At 35.4% G+C, this 19,726-nt stretch overlaps 1 protein-coding gene across 3 annotated transcripts; it reads left to right on the forward strand.

Annotated features, from left to right (window-relative positions):
- Positions 1-8,698: 8,698 nt before the first annotated feature.
- Positions 8,699-19,671, forward strand: LOC107840035 (potassium transporter 7). 3 transcript variants are annotated; one of them, XM_016683739.2, is made up of 10 exons: positions 8,699-9,410; positions 11,481-11,709; positions 11,813-12,061; positions 12,207-12,257; positions 13,609-13,869; positions 15,923-15,975; positions 16,158-16,272; positions 16,489-16,743; positions 17,552-18,074; positions 18,560-19,671. In XM_016683739.2, the coding sequence occupies exons 1-10, from the start codon at positions 9,132-9,134 to the stop codon at positions 19,089-19,091; spliced, it is 2,547 nt and encodes an 848-aa protein (XP_016539225.2). In that variant the 5' UTR covers positions 8,699-9,131; the 3' UTR covers positions 19,092-19,671. The 3 variants fall into 3 exon arrangements, with proteins under 3 accessions (XP_016539225.2, XP_016539227.2, XP_016539228.2); XM_016683741.2 differs by having other exon boundaries at positions 8,710-9,410; positions 12,210-12,257; XM_016683742.2 differs by lacking the exon at positions 16,489-16,743 and having other exon boundaries at positions 8,710-9,410.
- Positions 19,672-19,726: the final 55 nt, after the last annotated feature.

Raw genomic sequence — 19,726 nt, forward strand, 5'->3', positions numbered from 1 at the left:
AGATGTATCTTTTATAAAAAGAATTTCAAATTTAAAATATTCAAATTAATCTACTTAAATTTAGCTTCAAAATATAGTTAAAATTACTCTAATAAAGTGAAGCATGACAAATAAAAATAATTATTATTTTTTGGTAAACCACTATTATTAGTTATTTGTAGCATGTATAACTAATAATATGTGATGTAATTGGTGCTGAAATTAAATAATGAAATTTTAGCCTTTCGGTATTGGTACATTATGGAACTTAAAATGTTTAATGATGTTATCTTTCTTGCTCTACATACATTTGAACCTCAAAATTCTTGTGACTAACAAAAAGTGTCAAATTCTTAATTTAATATTTTCCAATCTATTGCCTAGTGTTAGATATAAAATATAATATTTTCCAACCTATTGTCAGTTCTAGTCGAACAATATTACTTCTGAAGTTTATCAAAATAGTAATTTATACATAAGTCCTTTTGTGTCTCCAGTTGTGATAAACCGAACTCCCAATTATAGTTACTACCACTTCCTTATTGAAACTTGTTCATCATAGTTTGATCGTTGAAAACAGAGTAAAAGTTGTTAGATATAAAGACAAAAATATAAACGTAAATATGTTGAACAATATTACTTCTGAAGTTTATCAAAATACTAATCTACAGAAAGAGAAAATTCTTTTTCTTACGAGAATGAACTTAATAAGACATTTATTTATCTTAGCCTTTATCGTATGTAGGTCTTCAAAACGCTTGTCAAATTTGAAATTGAGTCTTCGAATCATGTTGATAAATTCACAAGTCTCAAATCAATATAACTGGTGGTAGAATGATTGAAGTCCTTCCACTCTTAATCATATGTCGAAAATTTTTTATCTTCAATCTAACGAAAGAGTTATTTATGCACAACATTGATTGAACAAAACAAGACATCGAAAATCAATTTACCTTTAAAAATTTTGTTCAGCGATCATGTTGATATTATCACCATCACCCATCTTCAAATACCTACAAAATCGATACAAAATAAATTAAATATTATAATATAATTTTCGGGAAAAAAAAAATTCTAAATCAAACAACAAGAACAACCTAAAAACCAAAAGAAAGTATGTTCACCAAACACACGTAATAAATATACATGAACTAAGAATTCTAGATGAAATAAAATTAAAAAATATTGCACACGTGAATTTTTTAATCAATTTTTTATTCTTTTCCCAGTTTACATAGTATCCTTTATGGTAATCCTTGTTTAATTTTTTTTACCATATATTTTAGGATTCCTTAATTATTATCTCTTAATATTTTTGCCCTATATTTTTCTGGGAAAATTTCAGAAATAGCAACTCTGTAGCTTTAATTATAACTTTTATAGCAACAGTTTCATAATTACGAAAAATAGCAAATTGTATTTGTATTTAAGTAAAATGTTACTATATAAATACATATACAAATATATATATGTATTACTCATAAATACATATGCAAGACTGAAAAATACATATTCTTCTATTACTATGAAGTGGGTAAAATATTGCTACTTTTGCTATAAGTTGCAATTTTGAAGAAGTGTTGCTATTTATTGTAATTATAATTTTACGGATGCTAGTTTGTGTAATTTTTCCTATTTTTTTCTTATCATATATTTTAAGATTCCTTAATTTTTAAAATAAATTTTCTGGTTTAAATAAGGAAAATTCTGTAAAATTTTATATTGTTACCTTTTCTGTGTTCTTTTTTATTTCTTTCTCGTATGATTTTTCTTCTCCTAATTTAATTATTCTTTCTTTCCTTTTATTTGTTTAATTTTCATTCTTTTGTTGTTGGAGGTTTTTTTTAATTTTAAATTATTAAATTTAGAAAATTAGTAAAAAGACGATTTTATGTAAAGTGAAAACTTTTAATGAAGGATAAAAAGTTCAAATCACTTTTCTAAGTGTCTTTACACTTTTAATATATTATAGATATAAATTATAGATATAGATTATAGATATATAAATATAAGATAATATTATATTGTACATGTTACACATATATACACACTTGATATAAGAGTCAGTTTGATAATCACTTTAAACAATCACGTAGTGGAAAAGAAAGTGATCAAGCGATGACAGTTAAGAAATAATTTGAGAAGCAGTCGTCTTTCAAAAAAACATAAGAGTAATAGTTTACTTATAGATCTGTTTATTGAAAATAAAATCCAAAGGGCTATTCTAACTTCTTATAATCTTTTAATAGTATCTTTTAAACTTGAATTGGTGTATCACCCTATTATACATCATAGATGTAGTGTATGATAGAATATCACGTGTGTATACTCAGTGGCGAATTCAGAATTTCAAAGCAATGGGTTCTCGTTATATTATAACACATAACATATTGTAATATATAGTTAAGGGGTTCAACTTAATCCTACGTATTTTATACATAGTATAGATATATAAATAGAAGTTCACGAAAATTCTTTTAGAAAATATTTTAAAATCCATCAAATTTAAATCTTATATTCAATTGGTAATGCACAACCACCAACATGGATTGTGGTGTAGCGGATGGGGCTGCTCCATCCTTAATCAGAGGTCGAGGGTTCGACTATGGGCATGGAGAAAACTCTGTTGGGAGCGCTCCCCGAATGGGGCCCTACCCGACGCAAATCCGAATTAGTCAGACTCCAATGCAGGTATTGGACACCGGATGGGAAAGCCCCCCAAAAAAATGCACGACCATTATATACTAAGTATACGTGTAGAAGCAGAATGAGTAATTAAACTAATGTTAAAAGAAGCAGAATGAGCAATTAAACTAATGTTAAGAGAAGCAGAATGAGTAATTAAACTAATGTTAAAACTATCTCAATATAAATGTAGTAAATATTATACTTGTCATTCTATACACAATTATTCTCGATGTTTTCCTATTCTTTTTTTTAAATAACAATAGTATCCTTGCGCACACAATTTTATTGAACTATTCAATAGACTATTAAGAATGGATATATATACCAACATGGATTGTGGTGCAGTGAATCGGATTGCTCTATCCTTAACCAGAGGTCGAGGGTTCAATATTGATATGGAAAAAACCCTGGAATACGGGGCTCTAATGTGGACACCGAACACCAGATGAGAAACTAAAAAACGAAAAGAATGGAGATATATAAAATAAACAAAAAGAGCTAAAAAAAGATATCAAGTAAAGAGGAGGAAAATTAAAGAGAGAAGCAAAAATGGAAGGAAAGAAAAATTGTTAAAAGGGAGTTGTAAGTGGAAGGGCTCAATCTCTTAGACCAAAGGCCACAACACCCAACGCAACTTTGTGTTAGTGGGTGCTCACTTTGTTATTTGTCATTTTTTATCAACTTTTTATACAAATGTACAGGTTCTGCATTGGAAGTAATGGATGCTAAAGCACCCACTCAGACCTATGTGGGTTCGTCTTTGTGTATACTGTTCTCAAATATGAATAAAAATGACAGTTATCTTCTCAAGTTTCTTTCTATGTGATATGAGAGTTAGTTTTATAATGAGATGTTGAGATTGACATCTTTATTTACTGGGAATGAGGTTTAATAATGAGGATAATTTTAACTTTAATTGCTATATATTTTAAAGTTGGTATGACTGTTTCACAGTACTATGTAGCATCTAAAAGACACATTTATTAATATGCATCTTATGATAGCACGTCATGTGTATAGATTATTTTCAAATGTGGAAAAGTTGACAGTTATCTTTTTGTGATTGAATATTACGTGTAGTTTTTGTAGTTGTGGCATAATTGTCAAAACTTATGTGTATGGGTTTTGATAATCATGTCATACATGAACTTGTGATAGAAGTATCATTGATGTTTTAGGGTATTTCTTGCTTTGTTCAACGCATTGTGTTCGAAGAGAACTACGACCAAGTTATATTTTTCTTTTTTTCTCTCAATATATATTGCTTTTTTCGTGCTCAGTATTCTTTTTTTTTTTTTTTATGCTCTTATTTTACTATGTATCAAGCATGTAAAATTATATGCCCTCATTTTTGGATCTTGTAATTAGGAGGTAGAGCCATCTGAGAAAAAAAGGGCACAATTCAATACATTAAGCGTTGAGGGCTTGTTTGAACTGATTCAAGTATTTTTAGTCAAAATGATTTTTAATTATTTTAAAAGTGTTTGAGTAAATTTTTAAAAAAATATGTTTTTAAGTACTTGATTTTAAATTGGGATGGTAAAAAAAAAAAATCAAAAGTCACAAATTGAAATTTCTAACTTATGGCTTTAGCCTGTAAGTCACAGGCCAAAGTAAAAAACTGATTCGGATATGTTTGATAAAATAGTTATAGAAACGAATATTGTCCGGTATTTGAAAGTCACATTGATGAAACTAAAGCTACTAAAGTCAATTCTAGCTTTTATAAACTTTTGAAAATATATTCTAATACGCAAAATTCCACAAAAAGATAAATTCTATCAAGAGGCAAAATTGAACGTGGAAGCATAACTTCAAATCAAATCATTACACCCATAAGCAAAGCAAGTACTAAGTAGAACATAGAGACAGTAAATCTCAGAAGGCGAAGCAAAGAGATACATATATGCAGAGGAAGAGACAACTAGAAATGAAGAAAAGCTGAATAGATTCGATGAAATTCTAATTATTTATGGTGTTTTTATATAAGAAGCAACATATTAAGCAATAGTAGAATGAAGGACACATGTACCCAAAGGCGAATTTGCACCGGTGCAATACTCAAAATGTATTGAGCGCTCGCTTCGCTTAATGTGCAAATTAGATTTTAATTTATAATACATACTTTCCCTTGTCAATTAGACTTTCTGAAGAAACGAACACTAAGTAATTGATATTTCACTTTATTAAAAAAAAGTAAAAAAAACGGTCATATGTTTGTCATTCATGCTTATATTATTAGTTTTGGATTAGATATATATTTATATTTTTCTACCTTTATACCTTTTTTCGTTAAATCTCACGCTTTATTTATACTTTGCGCTTAAACACAATAGACTTGAAGTTTTTTTTACGCTTATTATTTTTGATAATATTGTGGTGCACCAATATTATCTTAAAACGTTAGAAAAACTTTCAGTGTACTGAAAATGAAAATAAATGGCGTTCAGACACTTGGGTCCTCGCCTTGGACTTAGTTGGAAAGGTAGGTTTTCGGCATGTCCCTTGCTTGCGAACTTCTTTAGTAGGGCGGAGGTGCCATTTCTCACGTTTATCGTTGTCCCTAGACTTCATGCTTTCAATACTTGTACTTTTTAAAGAGTCAGGCATATCCCTGTCCCTGTCTCCAAGTGTGTGATCCACCGATTTCTGTCCCTGTTTCCAAGTATGTGATCCACCGATTCACTGACTGACTTTTTCTTACCGCTGCACTGGAGTCCCTATCTCTTAAAGGGTTGGTGTGGCAGACTTCCTCCTTGTTTGCCGATTGAAGAAAGCCTTATATGGCTTTAAACAAGTGAGAAAGTCCCTTTCTATTGTCATTAGTCAATCGCGCTAGCTGCAATAAAAAAACAACGCTAACGAGCAACAAAAGGGATGTGCTAAGAAGCAAGGGCACATATTATTATATTTCATGCACGGATTTAGCATAGCACCAACCAAGTAAATAGGGGGAATCGGGAAAAAATATTTTTAAAATTTTGTAAACATGGCGCCAACAGCTTCTTTATAACCTTCTTTATTTTTATATTTTTTAAGCAAACCAGAAATATCTGTTATATATGCCAAAATATTACAAACAGTAGGATAATAAGCACAGGAAAATTCAACCATAGCTACATAAATTTTTTCTAAAAACTTAACAAGATCATTAATTACAACTCAATCAGAATTATGTAGCATGCAATCAGCAGAATCAACAAATGAACCGCAATGTTGGTTAAAAGCTAGTGTAATAGAAATTCTATATTTATAACAAGTTTTTAAAAATTCATACGTAGAATTCCATCTAGTATCAATTTCCTCGGGCATCAAAATCGGTGTAAGTCTATTTTCTTGACATTTAACTTTAAATTCTCTAATTCTCGATCTACGATTATTTCCTTGAATAAAATCAACGGCAAGACGAATTTTTTCAATATAAAGCTCAAAAAATTCAAGACCATCTTTTACAATTAAATTATACATATGACATGCACACTTAATATGAAAAATTTCAGGCAAGGGCGGAGATAGCATAGATTTTATTTTTGTTATAGCAGTCTTGTTGTTAGAAGTATTATCAAAAGCAATACATAAAATTTTATTTTCAATACCATAATATCCGACAATTTTAACAATAAAATCAGCAATAAATTGTCTAGTATGTTTATGATCTTCATCATATAAAAAAGCAAGAATACGTTTTTGCATCACGAAATTACTATCCATCCAATGACAAGTAACGGTTAAATAATCTTTTTTTTTATTTACAGCACGACCAAGATCAGAAGTTAGGAACAATCTACATTGAATATTTTTTTAACAATGTTGATAAATAAAAACAATATTGTAAATGAAGTCTAAAAATATCAGACTGACAAGTAGTTCTAGGAATACCGTTAAACATAGGATTATAAATTGCTCGTATATAACGAACAAAGGCATCAGAAGAAGGAAAACTAAAAGGCAAACAACCCACAACTACCATTTTAGCTATTTCTTCCTGGTCCCTCAATTTATTATACTTCTTCGCTACATGACCGGTTGTTGGGTCCATTCTAGTTTGCGTTGGCCCACCAACATCCCCACCACCTTGTGCAATATTTAACTCTCTTTTGTGATCTTCAGCTATATGTCTCATTAATGTACCCGTATCCCCTTACTTGCCTTCACTTCTATGCTTATATATTTATTGACAAATATTGCATTACACCTCAATATCTGATATACGTTCAAAAATATGTCATGCAACACTAGTTTTTTTACGAGGTCTTGGGGCACTGGGAGGACGGGGAGGGAGATTAACCGATTCAGATTTAACGTTAGCATCTCCTACTGCAGGTGTCTCAGCAATATTTTCATTATCTTCGTCTAAATTAACCGCATCTACTTCATTTTATTCTTCTATACCGTAATTTTTCTGAGCTTTTACATAATCTATATCGTGAGCACCTACACCTATTTCTTCCTCAAAAGGTGTACCAAGCGGTACCGGAGGCGAAGGTACACGGGTATATTTACTACTTGAAGTACCTCTACTGCTAGTAATTCGCTTTTTACTACCACTACCGTTTCTGGGACAAAAATTTTTAACACCTTTAGTAGCGAAATTTCTTAATTTATCCATAATATAAATTAAATTAAACTAAAAATATTCAAAATACACAAATATAATAAAATTAAATATTAAACAATTAATACAATAAATAAAAATTAAACGTAAGAGATGGAACGACAATACCAAATTTTGGAAGTATCCGAAGATTGCAACTTTAAAAACTTCCGCTCGTACTTTGTAGACGAAAAATTAAAAAATTAAAGTGAACACTTTAAGAAATTAAATATATTGAATATTTGAGAATTGAGAATTGAGAATTGAGATTTGAGAGAGTGAAAAATTGTGTGAAAAATGATTTGAAGTTGTAGGGTATTTATAGAATTTTTTTTGGTATTAAAAAATAATTTTTAATTTTTTTTTTTTTTAGAAAAATAAATGGGTCCAAACTAACCGTTGAAACGGCTATATAGCTGTTGGGCCAACGGCTAGTTTGACCCAAAATCCTTTTTTTTTTTTGAAAAAAAAAAATGATATCCGGGCCGGGTCGAGCCGGTTAACCGGCAAGCCTGGACCGGGCTTGGTTCGGACCGGTTAATCGGTAAGTCTGGACCAGGCTTGGTTCGAACCGATTAGCCGGGCCCATTTCAAAAAAATAATCGGCCCGAGACTCAAAACCTTAAAACCCTAGGACTTATTGGATCGGGTCAACCCGAACCCAGGTTAGTTACAAGGGCCGGATCGACCCAGCCCACTTGACACACTTAAATCAAATACCCCTAGCCGAGGCACACATGTCGTCTAAGAACGATATGCTTCTAACCTCTTATACTAAATGGTGATATTTAAATGGTCATTGATCATATTAAAGAAGCTCTTATATCACCTGCTAAGAATTTATCCACATCTGTTATTTATACCCAACTAATATAATTTATCATGATTAAGTAATTAATGAAGTAAAAGACATATTAAATAAGCATGGTTAAATAAAATGAACTCTACATTCAAATACATGACCTATATATATTGACTTGGTGTACTGAACACGGATAAGTTTTTGCCGTGTCATTCCATGCACTGTAAAATTCGTAATTCAAATTTATATTTTATTTGTTTTAGAAATAAGCATCTAGTATCCCTCGAACTATGTCCAAAATTCTTACGACATACTTTAATTTAACATGAAACCTATTATTTCCTGAATTCAATTCTAGCATATTTTTATCATCCTTTTATGCTGCACATGATACTTTTATTATATAAAAATGAAATCGACGTCAAAGATAGTAATAAAACCCTTATGAAATTAGATTGTGCCATAATAAATTAAGTCATAGTTCAGAACGCTTTACTCTTTGTTTTAAAATAAACTCGAGTCTATTAATTGGGTTGCATTTTGTTTGGATGGTCAATGGAAAAATTGACACATTTTATTTTAACCTCTTACAAAATGAATAAAAGTGCATGATCTTTTTGATCTCTAGTGTAGCATAATCATTTTGATCTCCAAGTGTGAAATAAAAACCTCTTATATATCAAAAAATGAGAATAGTTTGTTAAAAAAAGCAGAAAGTAAAAAAAAATAAAAATTGTAAGTTAAATTCACGGTCTTGATGTTGGCTGCTGCAAAAAAGGTCGCTCGCCACCTGCCATCCACTGCTCGATCCGTTCAAAGCAGAATTCCCAGAGACGCACACGAACCCACCTGCTATAATCTTTCTTCCCTTCCCTTTTTGCATAAATAAAAATCTCATCCAAACCCCTAGGGTTTCCATTCATTCTACACTCTGCAATTCTACACTAATACGTTCATACATATACATTACATAAATAAATGCGCACGTATACAAATACACATACTCGTCATAGGAACTTTTGCACTTGCCGTTGATTGAATCAATCGAAGTCTACCAGTGGTTTTGAGATGACAACGGACGTAGGATTAGATAGGCAAAATGGCGGATTAACGTCGTCTATGGAGGATTCACGGTGGGTATTTCAGGCCGAGGATGATTCCGAGATCGATAATGGTGATCGTGATACAGTGGATGGGGATGATAATTCTACGCCGCGAAATGGCGTGGAATTGGATTCTGATGATGAGGATAATGCGGAGCAGAAGCTGATCCGTACTGGTCCTCGTATTGATTCGTTTGATGTGGAGGCACTTGAAGTTCCTGGTGTTCAGAGAAATGACTTTGAGGTGAATTTTCGGTAATTTATTTAGTATTTTGCATTGCTTAGTAGTCCTGTTAATTTTATAGAAACTTGATATGCTATTGGTTTAATAAAGGCTCAATAGTAAACTATTTGAGATCTGCTATATATATTCATTCATTCTGTTTCGGCCAATGTCATTCCAATTACATTTGAAATACTTTACGAATTGATAATGGAGAAACATTGGAAAGTTGAAGTTAGTTTTACTAATGTTGTTAATTAATGCCAGCGGCTGGTGCTACTCTGTATCGCTGTTCTTTCTTTCTGTGATCAACTTGTTATAGAAATTATTTTATGAGATCATTTTCTAGCCGAAGGTCTGTCAGAAACAATCTCTCTACTCCACCAAAGGTAGTGGTGAGGTCTGCGTACATCCTATTCTCCCCAGACCCCACTTGTGTGATTACACTGGGTATGCTGTTTTTTTAATCATTTTCTAGCAACAGTGAATGAATTGAAATGTTGGGTCCGTAAGAGGGATAATTTCAAGTATCTTGGGTCCGTGATCCAGAGTAACGGTGAGATTGACGAGGATGTCTCGCACCGTATTGGGGCGGGATGGATGAAGTGGAAGCTCGCGTCGGGGGTGCTGTGTGATAAGAAGGTGCCGCCCAAGCTTAAAGGCAAATTCTACAGGGTGGTAGTCCGTTCGGCCTTGTTGTATGGAGCGGAGTGTTGGCCAGTTAAGAACTCCCACATCCAAAAAATGAAGGTGGCAGAAATGCGGATGTTGTGCTGGATGTGTGGGCTGACTAGAGGGATAGAGTTCGGAATGAGACTATCCGGGAGAAGGTTGGTGTGACTTCAGTGGAGTGCAAGATGCGGGAAGCACGATTGAGATGGTTCGGACACGTGAAGAGGAGGGGCATGAATGCCCCGGTCCGTAGGTGTGAGAGGCTAGCGTTGGATGGTTTTAGGCGGGGTAGGGGTAGGCCGAAGAAGTACTGGGGTGAGGTGATTAGGCGGGACATGGAACAGTTACAGCTCAACGAGGACATGACCCTAGATAGGAAGGTCTGGAGGACGCGAATCACGGCAGAGGACTAGGGCCAGTTTGGGTCGCTAGTGTAGGGAATTACTTGGTGGGGGTTTTATTCCTGTGATGATTCCGTGTTCCGTGTTCCATGTTTCATTACGAATCTGTGTGCTTTCCTCTGTTCTCCTCTGTTTTATATTACTTATGGGTGCCATATTTTTGTTATGTAATCTGCTTCTGTGCTTTACTATGTGTTTGTGTGGTATCTCGTGCCTTGAGCCGGGGGTCTATCGGAAACAACCTTTCTACTTCTTCAGAGGTAGAGGTATGGACTGCGTACATTTTACCCCCCAGACCCCACTAGGTGGGAATACACTGGGTTTGTTGTTGTTGTTGTTGTAGTGAATGAATTGAAATGTTGAGTCTGTCGATGCTCATCTGCTCTACTAGAGGTAGATAAACAGAAGACTAGAAGGACTTAAATAGAGGGACGTAAAGGGCTAGTCAACCACTGATCAGGGATATACTTAATTTGAGAACCTTCACCTTTTTTTGCTTTTTCCTTTGTTTAATGGTTCCTTCTTCTCAGCATTATTAGACATGAAAACCAAATAGCATGAAAGTCTGTTGGACTTTTAAGCGTAAATAGCAAAAAAGTGGAGGCTTCAATTGAAAAAAAGCGCAATTGAAGAGGACAATAAAAGTACATGTAATACTATAACATAAGAATAGACATAAACAACAGTTATTTGCATAAAGAATTGAAAAGAAATATAGAAATAGTAGTTGATATAGCCTATAGGCGATCACTGATGAGACTTAAGCCTTAGTGGCTTGTTGCCTGAACTAAACCGTTGCCTAAGAGACTCGAAGTGCTTACCTACCTATTTTGCACCTTGTTCAGGGGTAAAGCGTGCATCAAAAGAGCCTTTGACATCACTGCTTTTTCTGTTTTCATTGGGCAAAGGTCCATTCAGAGAATGATAGTCTTTATTTGACTTCTGCTTTTGCTAAAAATAAGAAATTTTTATTTGAACAACAGACGCAGAGTCAACTAATTTTGCGTGTATTTTGCAGGATGTCTCAGTGGGTAAAACAATCCTGTTGGCCTTTCAGACGCTTGGAGTTGTTTTTGGTGATGTGGGAACGAGTCCCTTGTATACCTTTAGTGTGATGTTTAGTAAGGCCCCAGTCAGTGGCAATGAAGATGTTCTTGGTGCATTATCCATGGTTTTATATACCTTAATCCTCATTCCCTTGGTTAAATATGTCCTTATTGTTCTTTGGGCCAATGATGATGGTGAAGGTAAGCTATCATTTAAAATCCGCTAATTGTTTCACGACATTTACCACATTACACCATGTTTTGTGTCTTCTGATTTATTCAATTAGTTGGTTAATAACTGCAGGTGGTACCTTTGCTTTGTACTCATTGCTTTGTAGGCATGCAAAGGTTAATCTTCTTCCCAATCAACTTCGATCAGATGCTCGCATATCAAGCTTTAGACTGAAGGTGCCATCTCCAGAACTTGAGAGGTCTTTAAAAATAAAAGAAAGACTAGAGGCTTCAGTGACATTGAAAAAGCTTCTTCTGATGTTAGTTCTTGCTGGCACTTCAATGGTGATTGCTGATGGTGTTGTTACACCTGCTATGTCAGGTCAGGACATTCTACTAAATTTGTTGGTCTGAGAAGTGGATGGTTGCCGTATTATGTTCCTCTGTGGTCTTTTTCTTCTGTGTAAATTAGCCTTCCTTATTTTTTCTGGGTACTCAATATTAGTTTTAAACTCTTTTTGATGCAGTAGTGTCTGCTGTTGGTGGCTTAAAAGTTGGATTTTCTGCGGTCAAGCAAGGTAATATTATCTGTACAATATTGTTCACTTCATGAAATAGGCAGCATTTTCAATTTTTATTGATCTACAATCTTTACAAACTGAGCCGGGGTTCTATCGGAAACAACCTTTCTACTTCTCCGGAGGTAGTGGTATGGACTGCGTACATCTTACCCTCCCCAAATCCCACTATGTGGGAATACACTGGGTTTGTTGTTGTTGTTGTACAAGCTTCACAAACTGACACAGTCCTACCAAAATGGCGTGCTCATAATTTCCATTATACCAACCCTTTAGAGATGTCATGAAAATGAACTATACGTAGAAAGTAGGATTTCTTTGCAAAGATGACACAAGCTAATCAAGAAATGGTTGAAATTTGATAGAGACCAAAAAAAAAAGAGCGGCGAAGCACCCGTTTGAAGTGGCGAAGGCCTATGCTACAGTAAGAAAAAAAGTAGGTTGAGGCTACGAAGTCACTTAGTCGAACTAGGAAACTCTAAAGAAAGGGAGGCTAAGGTTACAAAGTAAGGTCAGCTGGTTAAGGAAAGTAAGGTCAGCTGGTTAAGGAAAGCTCAGGTTATGAAATCGTAAACCTCACTACCATCACCTACCTCAGTAATTGAAGTATTTTATGATTGTGTCGTATGTTGCATTGTGGCACAAATTAGATTGCTAAGGAAGACTACGTGTGTGATATGTCATGTCTAGTGTTTTTGACGTTAATGTTGGCCTAATTATATCATCTGATGATGTAGTGTTTTGTTAGCTTTTTATTTTGGATGGCCATATCTAGTTCTTTGAAGTTTGATATGGGATTGCTGGCTGCTGCCCAATTACTCTTTAAGTATTTGTTCTCTGCATACTGTGGTGATAAAGTCCATAAGTATAATTGCAAAATTAGTGCACATAGCTCAATGAATTTGGTTGTGAGAATGGGATTCTCGTTAGTTTAGTAGGCTAGCTGGTAAAATTGAAGATCTGATAACCTGGCCATTAACATTAAAAAGGGCATCCCGTTGAACCAAGCATTCTGCGTTCATGCAGTGTTGGGGGATGGGCCCACGCCAAGAGGGTGTGATGTAACGACTTACCTTGACCCGAGCATTAATTGCTGACTCCAACAGCTCAAACTCATCCTATCAACGGGAGACAACTTCACTGATGCTCTCACCTTCCTGAGCAACAACCCTGGTTCGTAAAGAAACTGGATATCACCTGACTATAATGTTATAAAGCTGCTAAAACTAAATCTGCAATATTATTTAACTTTCTAGAATCAGCCGAGAAGATGAATTCCATCCACTCTTTTACAATTTTGCACCTTTAAGCCCTTTTGTTTCAAGTTTCTTAGATTTTATTTCTTTTGCAGATGAAGTAGTGATGATCTCGGTGGCATATCTTGTAATTCTCTTCAGCGTACAGAAGTATGGGACAAGTAAAGTGGGTCTTGTAGTTGGTCCTGCTTTGTTTATATGGTTTTGTTCCCTGGGTGGTATTGGTGTCTACAACCTCATTAAGTATGATTCTCGTGTTTGGAGGGCATTTAATCCTGTTCACATATACTATTATTTCAAGCGCAACTCAACCAAGGCTTGGTATTCTCTTGGTGGCTGTCTTCTGTGTGCAACAGGTAGACACCTGCGAACTGATTCTTTTTGATAGTGATGTAATTTGATTGGCAAAAACTAAAGGGATTGTTCTATGCGTTTCTCTTTCTTTGGGTTTTTAATTGAGTTGAGCCAAGAAGGTTGATGTAAGTTCCAGTGAGCTTGCTCTCCTATGTTGGACTTCTTATATTTTCTTGCATATTGGCACAACGTGAGATGTATTTGCTTGTCACTTCATAAAATATTTTCCTGCAAAGTTATTGCTGAGAAACATCACTTTTAATGCATCCATCTCTTATTTTTTCTCCCTCCTCTCTTAGGGAGATCAATTTAAACAGAGTGCTCCTGTAACCTTAACAAACGAGATTGAGTGTGTGTGTGTATGAGGGCAAGGGCACATAGGTATTTGCAGGGTGAAGTACAACAACAACATACCCAGTGTATTCCCACCTAGTGGGGTCTGGGGAGGGTAGAGTGTACGCATGCCATACCACTACCTCAAGAGAAGTAGGGAGGCTGTTTCCGATAGACCCACGGCTTAGGACCAATAACAGTATAATAAATACAAAAAGTAGGCGCATATAAACTAGTATGGTACACAAAACAAACTAACCGTATAACAAACACAAAAGATAAGTGCATAATAAACTAGTACGGGATGCGAAAAAGCCAACACCACTAGCCCCAAACTACAGCCACAACACTACGAACCAGAAACTCCAGACCCAAAGGAGCACTCCCCTATTACTACCTCCGCACTCCCACCCCCTAACTCTCTACCCTAATCCGCGTCCTCCACACCTTCCTATCAAGGGTCATGTCCTCTGTAAGCTGTAATTGCTCCATATCATGCCTAATCACCTCCCTTCAATATTTCTTCGGTCTACCTCTGGCCCGCCTAAAACCATCCCTAGCCAGAGTCTCACACCTCCGCACTGGAGCATCAGGGCCCCTCCTCATCACATGCCCGAACCAACGTAGCCTCCCTTCTCGCAACTTATCCTCCACCAAGGCAACTCCCACCTTCTCCCGAATAATCTTATTCCTCACCCCATCTTTCCTGGTATGTCCACACATCCATCGCAACATTCCTCGCCCTATTTGCAGGGTGAAGTGACTTACAAAATTGATTTTTACTGAAGAAGTTCTTCGAACTCACATGTATCGCTTGATGTTGAATCACCAAAAGCCTGCCTGCTCCAGAGATTTCCCTTGATAATAGCGCTTTAGCATGAATTTGTTTCTAGTTTTGGGTAAAAAGCGGCATGGATGCCTTTTAAGTTGTTTCCTTGGTACATGTTGCAGATTCCACTTGATCGAGAAGTCTAACAAACAAATTTTCCTGTGCAGTCATGCATGTGTGAAACATTTATCATTATCATTCACTTCCTAATGTGGTATTTGGTCAAATTTCATCTTGAATATGTTTCTGATCGCCTCATCCATTGCTGTATTTCTATTTCTATTGCAGGGTATGCAAGTTGACATTTGTTAGTCATTTCTCTCCTTTCTTGTCCGAACCTGCATCAGTAGTGTAGTTTCAATTAAACAGAATTACTGAGTTGGTATATCGTGAAGCCGAGTCACATCTGTTTGTCCTCTTAACTATTTTTAAAGGGTAAAACTCTTGATCAAGCTTTATATGCAACAGAACTTGTTGTAAAAATTAAGCTGGTCTTCTTACTAGTGTGTCGACGTGTGAGGAAAACATGAATTAAAATGTCTCTTCATGTTCTTTATTGCGCCACCCATTAATAATTGTGTCCTAGTATCTCCTTTTTGAGTTTCCTGATATCTTGTGTTTGTGATATACTGATATTGCCATCAAGCCTGTTCTTCTGTTGTCTATTTTCTTAGATATACAGCTGATCACCAACTCTTAAATTCAGGTTCTGAGGCAATGTTTGCAGATCTTTGCTATGTTTATTTCTCCGCCCATTAATTATTGTGTCTTAGTATCTCCTTTTTGAGTTTCCTGATAGCTTGTGTTTGTGATATACTGATATTGCCATCAAGCCTATTCTTCTGTTGTCTATTTTCTTATATATACAGCTGATCTCCAACTCTGAAATTCAGGTTCCGAGGCAATGTTTGCAGATCTTTGCTATTTTTCTGTGAGGTCAGTTCAGGTATGCAGCACAATTTTTTTTGGGGGGGGGGGGGGGGGGGTAAATAGGGGCTTATTGTACTTAATTTATATCATAGATTCATGCATTTTTAGTACATAACCGTGCCTCCCTCTTTTATGTCACTAAAGTAGTCCAATTTGGCAGATATAGTTATTTCTTATAGAATGTTGTTTAATTTGCAGCTTACATTTATGTTCCTTGTGCTACCGTGCCTTCTATTGGGATACCTTGGTCAAGCTGCTTACCTGATGGAGAACCATGCTGATACAACACAAGCTTTCTTCTCTTCTGTGCCAAGTAAATTTCTAGTCCTGTAGCACTCATTCTGAGAACATCTTGTATATTTATCATTAACTGTGGAAAATCATGAGAATAACAATGGGAGACATGAGAATATTTATAGAAACAGAAGTGTCATGATTGTGTGTAATTTTCATTATTACAGATACGTTTCTGAATATAAAAGTACACACAGACGGTATTTATTGGGTGAAATTCTGCAATTATATGCAGGTGGAGCTTTCTGGCTTGTCTTCTTGATCGCTAATATAGCTGCTTTGATTGCCAGTAGGGCAATGACCACAGCTACTTTTTCTTGCATTAAACAATCCACAGCTCTAGGTTGCTTCCCGCGCCTTAAGATCGTTCACACGTCCCGGAAGTTCATGGGTCAGATTTATATCCCAGTCATGAACTGGTTTCTTCTGGCGTTGTCTTTGGTTTTAGTCTGCTCTATCTCAAATATATATGAGATTGGAAATGCTTATGGTAATCCTTTTTAAAACTTACAAATTCTTTGCTGATTGCTCTGTCTCTTACCTTAGTACTTAATGTTTGTCGTGATGTGCACTTGGAGCTTTCTAATAAATGTTTGAAAGTTGGTAGATACAAAATTGAAATATCTTGTCCATCTACCATCTTGTTAACTTGTTTTTTTTTTCAAGACCATCTTGTTAACTCGTCTCCGGTTGTAACCACTGCACAATCTTTGTGCTTCTTTTGTTGATATAAAATGATCTCCAGTGAATTTTTCTTTTTGCCACTTTGTTATTACATTGATTGGTCTGGTGTTTTGGAATTAAAACCTTTGGAATGTAGTGTGTTTCCAAAATCATTTGTGAAAACCTACAGTTTTGTACTATTTTTTCGCCAGTGTTGTACTATTTTTCAATATTTCAACTTTTCTGACAGTGTTGTACTAGTTTTCAATATTTCAATTTTATCTTTCGACTTTCTTTATCAGTTCATAACTTTGAAGATTACAGGGAACACCTGTACACACCTGTAAACTACTTGACAAAATGCTGGTTTGTTGTCATTGTAACCTTAATTCTCTTGCATTGGATGCTCTACATATTCTTTTGTGGTGTACGTAGTATATGTACAATGATTGATTTGTTCATGAGTTTTGCTTGCTAACCATGATATGTAGGAGAAAACATTGTTGTGTTTTTTGTATTTCATTTAGAGTTGTGTCTTTGATGATGAAAAACATAAGGTGCTTCTGAGTTTTCATCAAATGATTTGTGATTTATAGACCGCCTTGTTGATTTCTTATGCATACCCTATTTGACAGCCATAGCGGAGCTTGGAGTGATGATGATGACAACAATATTGGTTACAATTGTTATGCTTCTGATATGGCAGATCAACATCTTAATTGTGCTAAGTTTTGTTATTATCTTCTTGGGATTGGAGTTGACATTCTTCTCGTCTGTATTATGGAGTGTGGGAGATGGAAGTTGGATTATCCTCGTCTTTGCTGTTGTCTTGTTCCTGATTATGTATATCTGGAATTATGGAAGCAAGCTGAAGTATGAAACTGAAGTCAAGGAGAAGATGTCTATGGATTTGTTGCGGGAATTGGGCCCCAACCTTGGAACTATAAGAGCTCCTGGAATTGGCTTGCTTTATAATGAACTAGCAAAGGGAATACCAGCCATATTTGGACATTTTCTCACCACTCTACCTGCCGTGCATTCCATGGTCATTTTTGTTTGTATAAAGTATGTTCCTGTTCCAGTTGTACCTCAGAATGAAAGGTTCCTGTTCCGGCGAGTTTGCCCCAGAAGCTACCACATATTCCGTTGTGTAGCCAGGTAAACTAAATTTCCCTGTTTTGCTAGTGCCTTTTTTACAGAGAGCCACAATAAATATATGCCTTCACCACATAAACCGACATGACTAAAGAGAGCTACAATAAATATAACACTTGCACAAATCTTTTTTTTTTTTTTTTTTAGGGAAAGTAAATTAGATATTTTCAGAAAGAACGCTTGCGCAAATCTTGAGATCAACCTTGTTAAAACTGTTGCTCGACAGACGGTTAAATGAACATGTATGGTGGATATTGAGAAGCTGAAACCTTCCTAATTTTTTGGTAGTACTTGTGTGAGTGATGGTTAATTCTTCTCTTCAAACAAATAATGGCTGAACAGCCAGCTTATCTTCATACCTCCTCTGTTTTGAATGCTTATAAATTTCAACAGTTCCCTGTCCTAATATTTGCATTCTCTTCTACAATTGATGTGCATCTAAGGTTACTTGGGAACTAATTTCTCTGTCCAAAACTTTGGATCTACAGATATGGGTACAAGGATGCTCGTAAAGAAAATCACCATACTTTTGAGCAACTTCTCATTGAAAGTCTTGAGAAGTTCATACGCAGAGAAGCTCAGGAACGGTCACTTGAAAGTGATGGCGAAGGTTCAGACTCTGAAGAGTACTCCTTCTCAAGAGTCCTTGTAGCTCCGAATGGAAGTGTTTATTCGCTAGGCGTTCCGCTCTTAGCTGATTTTAGGGACACAGGAAAGGCAGTTATGGAAGAAAGCACTTCAGAAGAGCTGAAACCTGGGACGTCTTCTGAGTCATTAATGTCTGAGGCAGATCAATCCCTTGAAAAGGAGCTCTCATTCATCCGCAAGGCCAAAGAATCTGGTGTGGTCTATCTTCTTGGTCATGGAGATATTAGGGCAAGGAAGGATTCATGGTTCATTAAGAAGCTTATCATAAACTATTTTTATGCTTTCTTGAGAAAGAATAGTAGGAGAGGAACTGCCAATTTGAGTGTACCGCATTCACATTTATTGCAGGTCGGCATGCAGTATATGGTGTGAGTCGTTTTTTTTTTTTTTATAGGTCCCAGATAAGCTATTTTGGCAAAATTTCTGGTCCCCTATCAACTTGGCCGTCATGATGTACTTCATAATTGATGCCTCAGCTTTTGATGGATGCACAGGAATCGTCATATTCTTGTGTTGCATATCACGGCGGAGGAATTTCAGATGTACCTCGTCTTAGAGCTTGGAAGATTGGGCTTCTGGTATAGTTGTATAAAGGATTCACCACCCTACTTTGTTGGGTTGTGCGTGGGACTCTAATGATTTCTATGACATGGAAATCCATGAAGACTTGTTGAGATTTAAGATTTAAATGTTGTTCTTACACCTAAAGTTGTGTGTTCACTTGCTTATTGTAAGCTTATATGTTAAAAGTCAAATGTGAGATTAGACCTAATTTACTATTGCAAACTAGTACTGATGACAGGAATGAAATGTATCCAAATAGGATAGACTGAACTTTACCTGACTTGAACTAATTTAAGATTGGTCACGGGCAGTTAGTTGATTTATGTCCAAAAACTCAAGTATTTTTCTTTATTTTGATACTAATAGATAAATGGTTTGTTATCTTCTATCTTGTGAATCTTTATTGCTGCCTTGCACCAAATACAAAAAGAAAAAGAAAGTAT

This window comes from Capsicum annuum, chromosome 8 (genome assembly GCF_002878395.1).
Source record: "Capsicum annuum cultivar UCD-10X-F1 chromosome 8, UCD10Xv1.1, whole genome shotgun sequence".
Classification (NCBI taxonomy): Eukaryota; Viridiplantae; Streptophyta; class Magnoliopsida; order Solanales; family Solanaceae; genus Capsicum; species Capsicum annuum.

Coding starts and splice junctions, on each gene's coding strand:
- LOC107840035 (XM_016683739.2), top strand. CDS start 9,132: ATGACAACGGACGTAGGATTAGATAGGCAAAATGGCGGATTAACGTCG. Junction 13,870..15,922: donor CTGTCTTCTGTGTGCAACAG/GTAGACACCTGC, acceptor TCTGAAATTCAG/GTTCCGAGGCAATGTTTGCA. Junction 16,744..17,551: donor TGAGATTGGAAATGCTTATG/GTAATCCTTTTT, acceptor CCTATTTGACAG/CCATAGCGGAGCTTGGAGTG.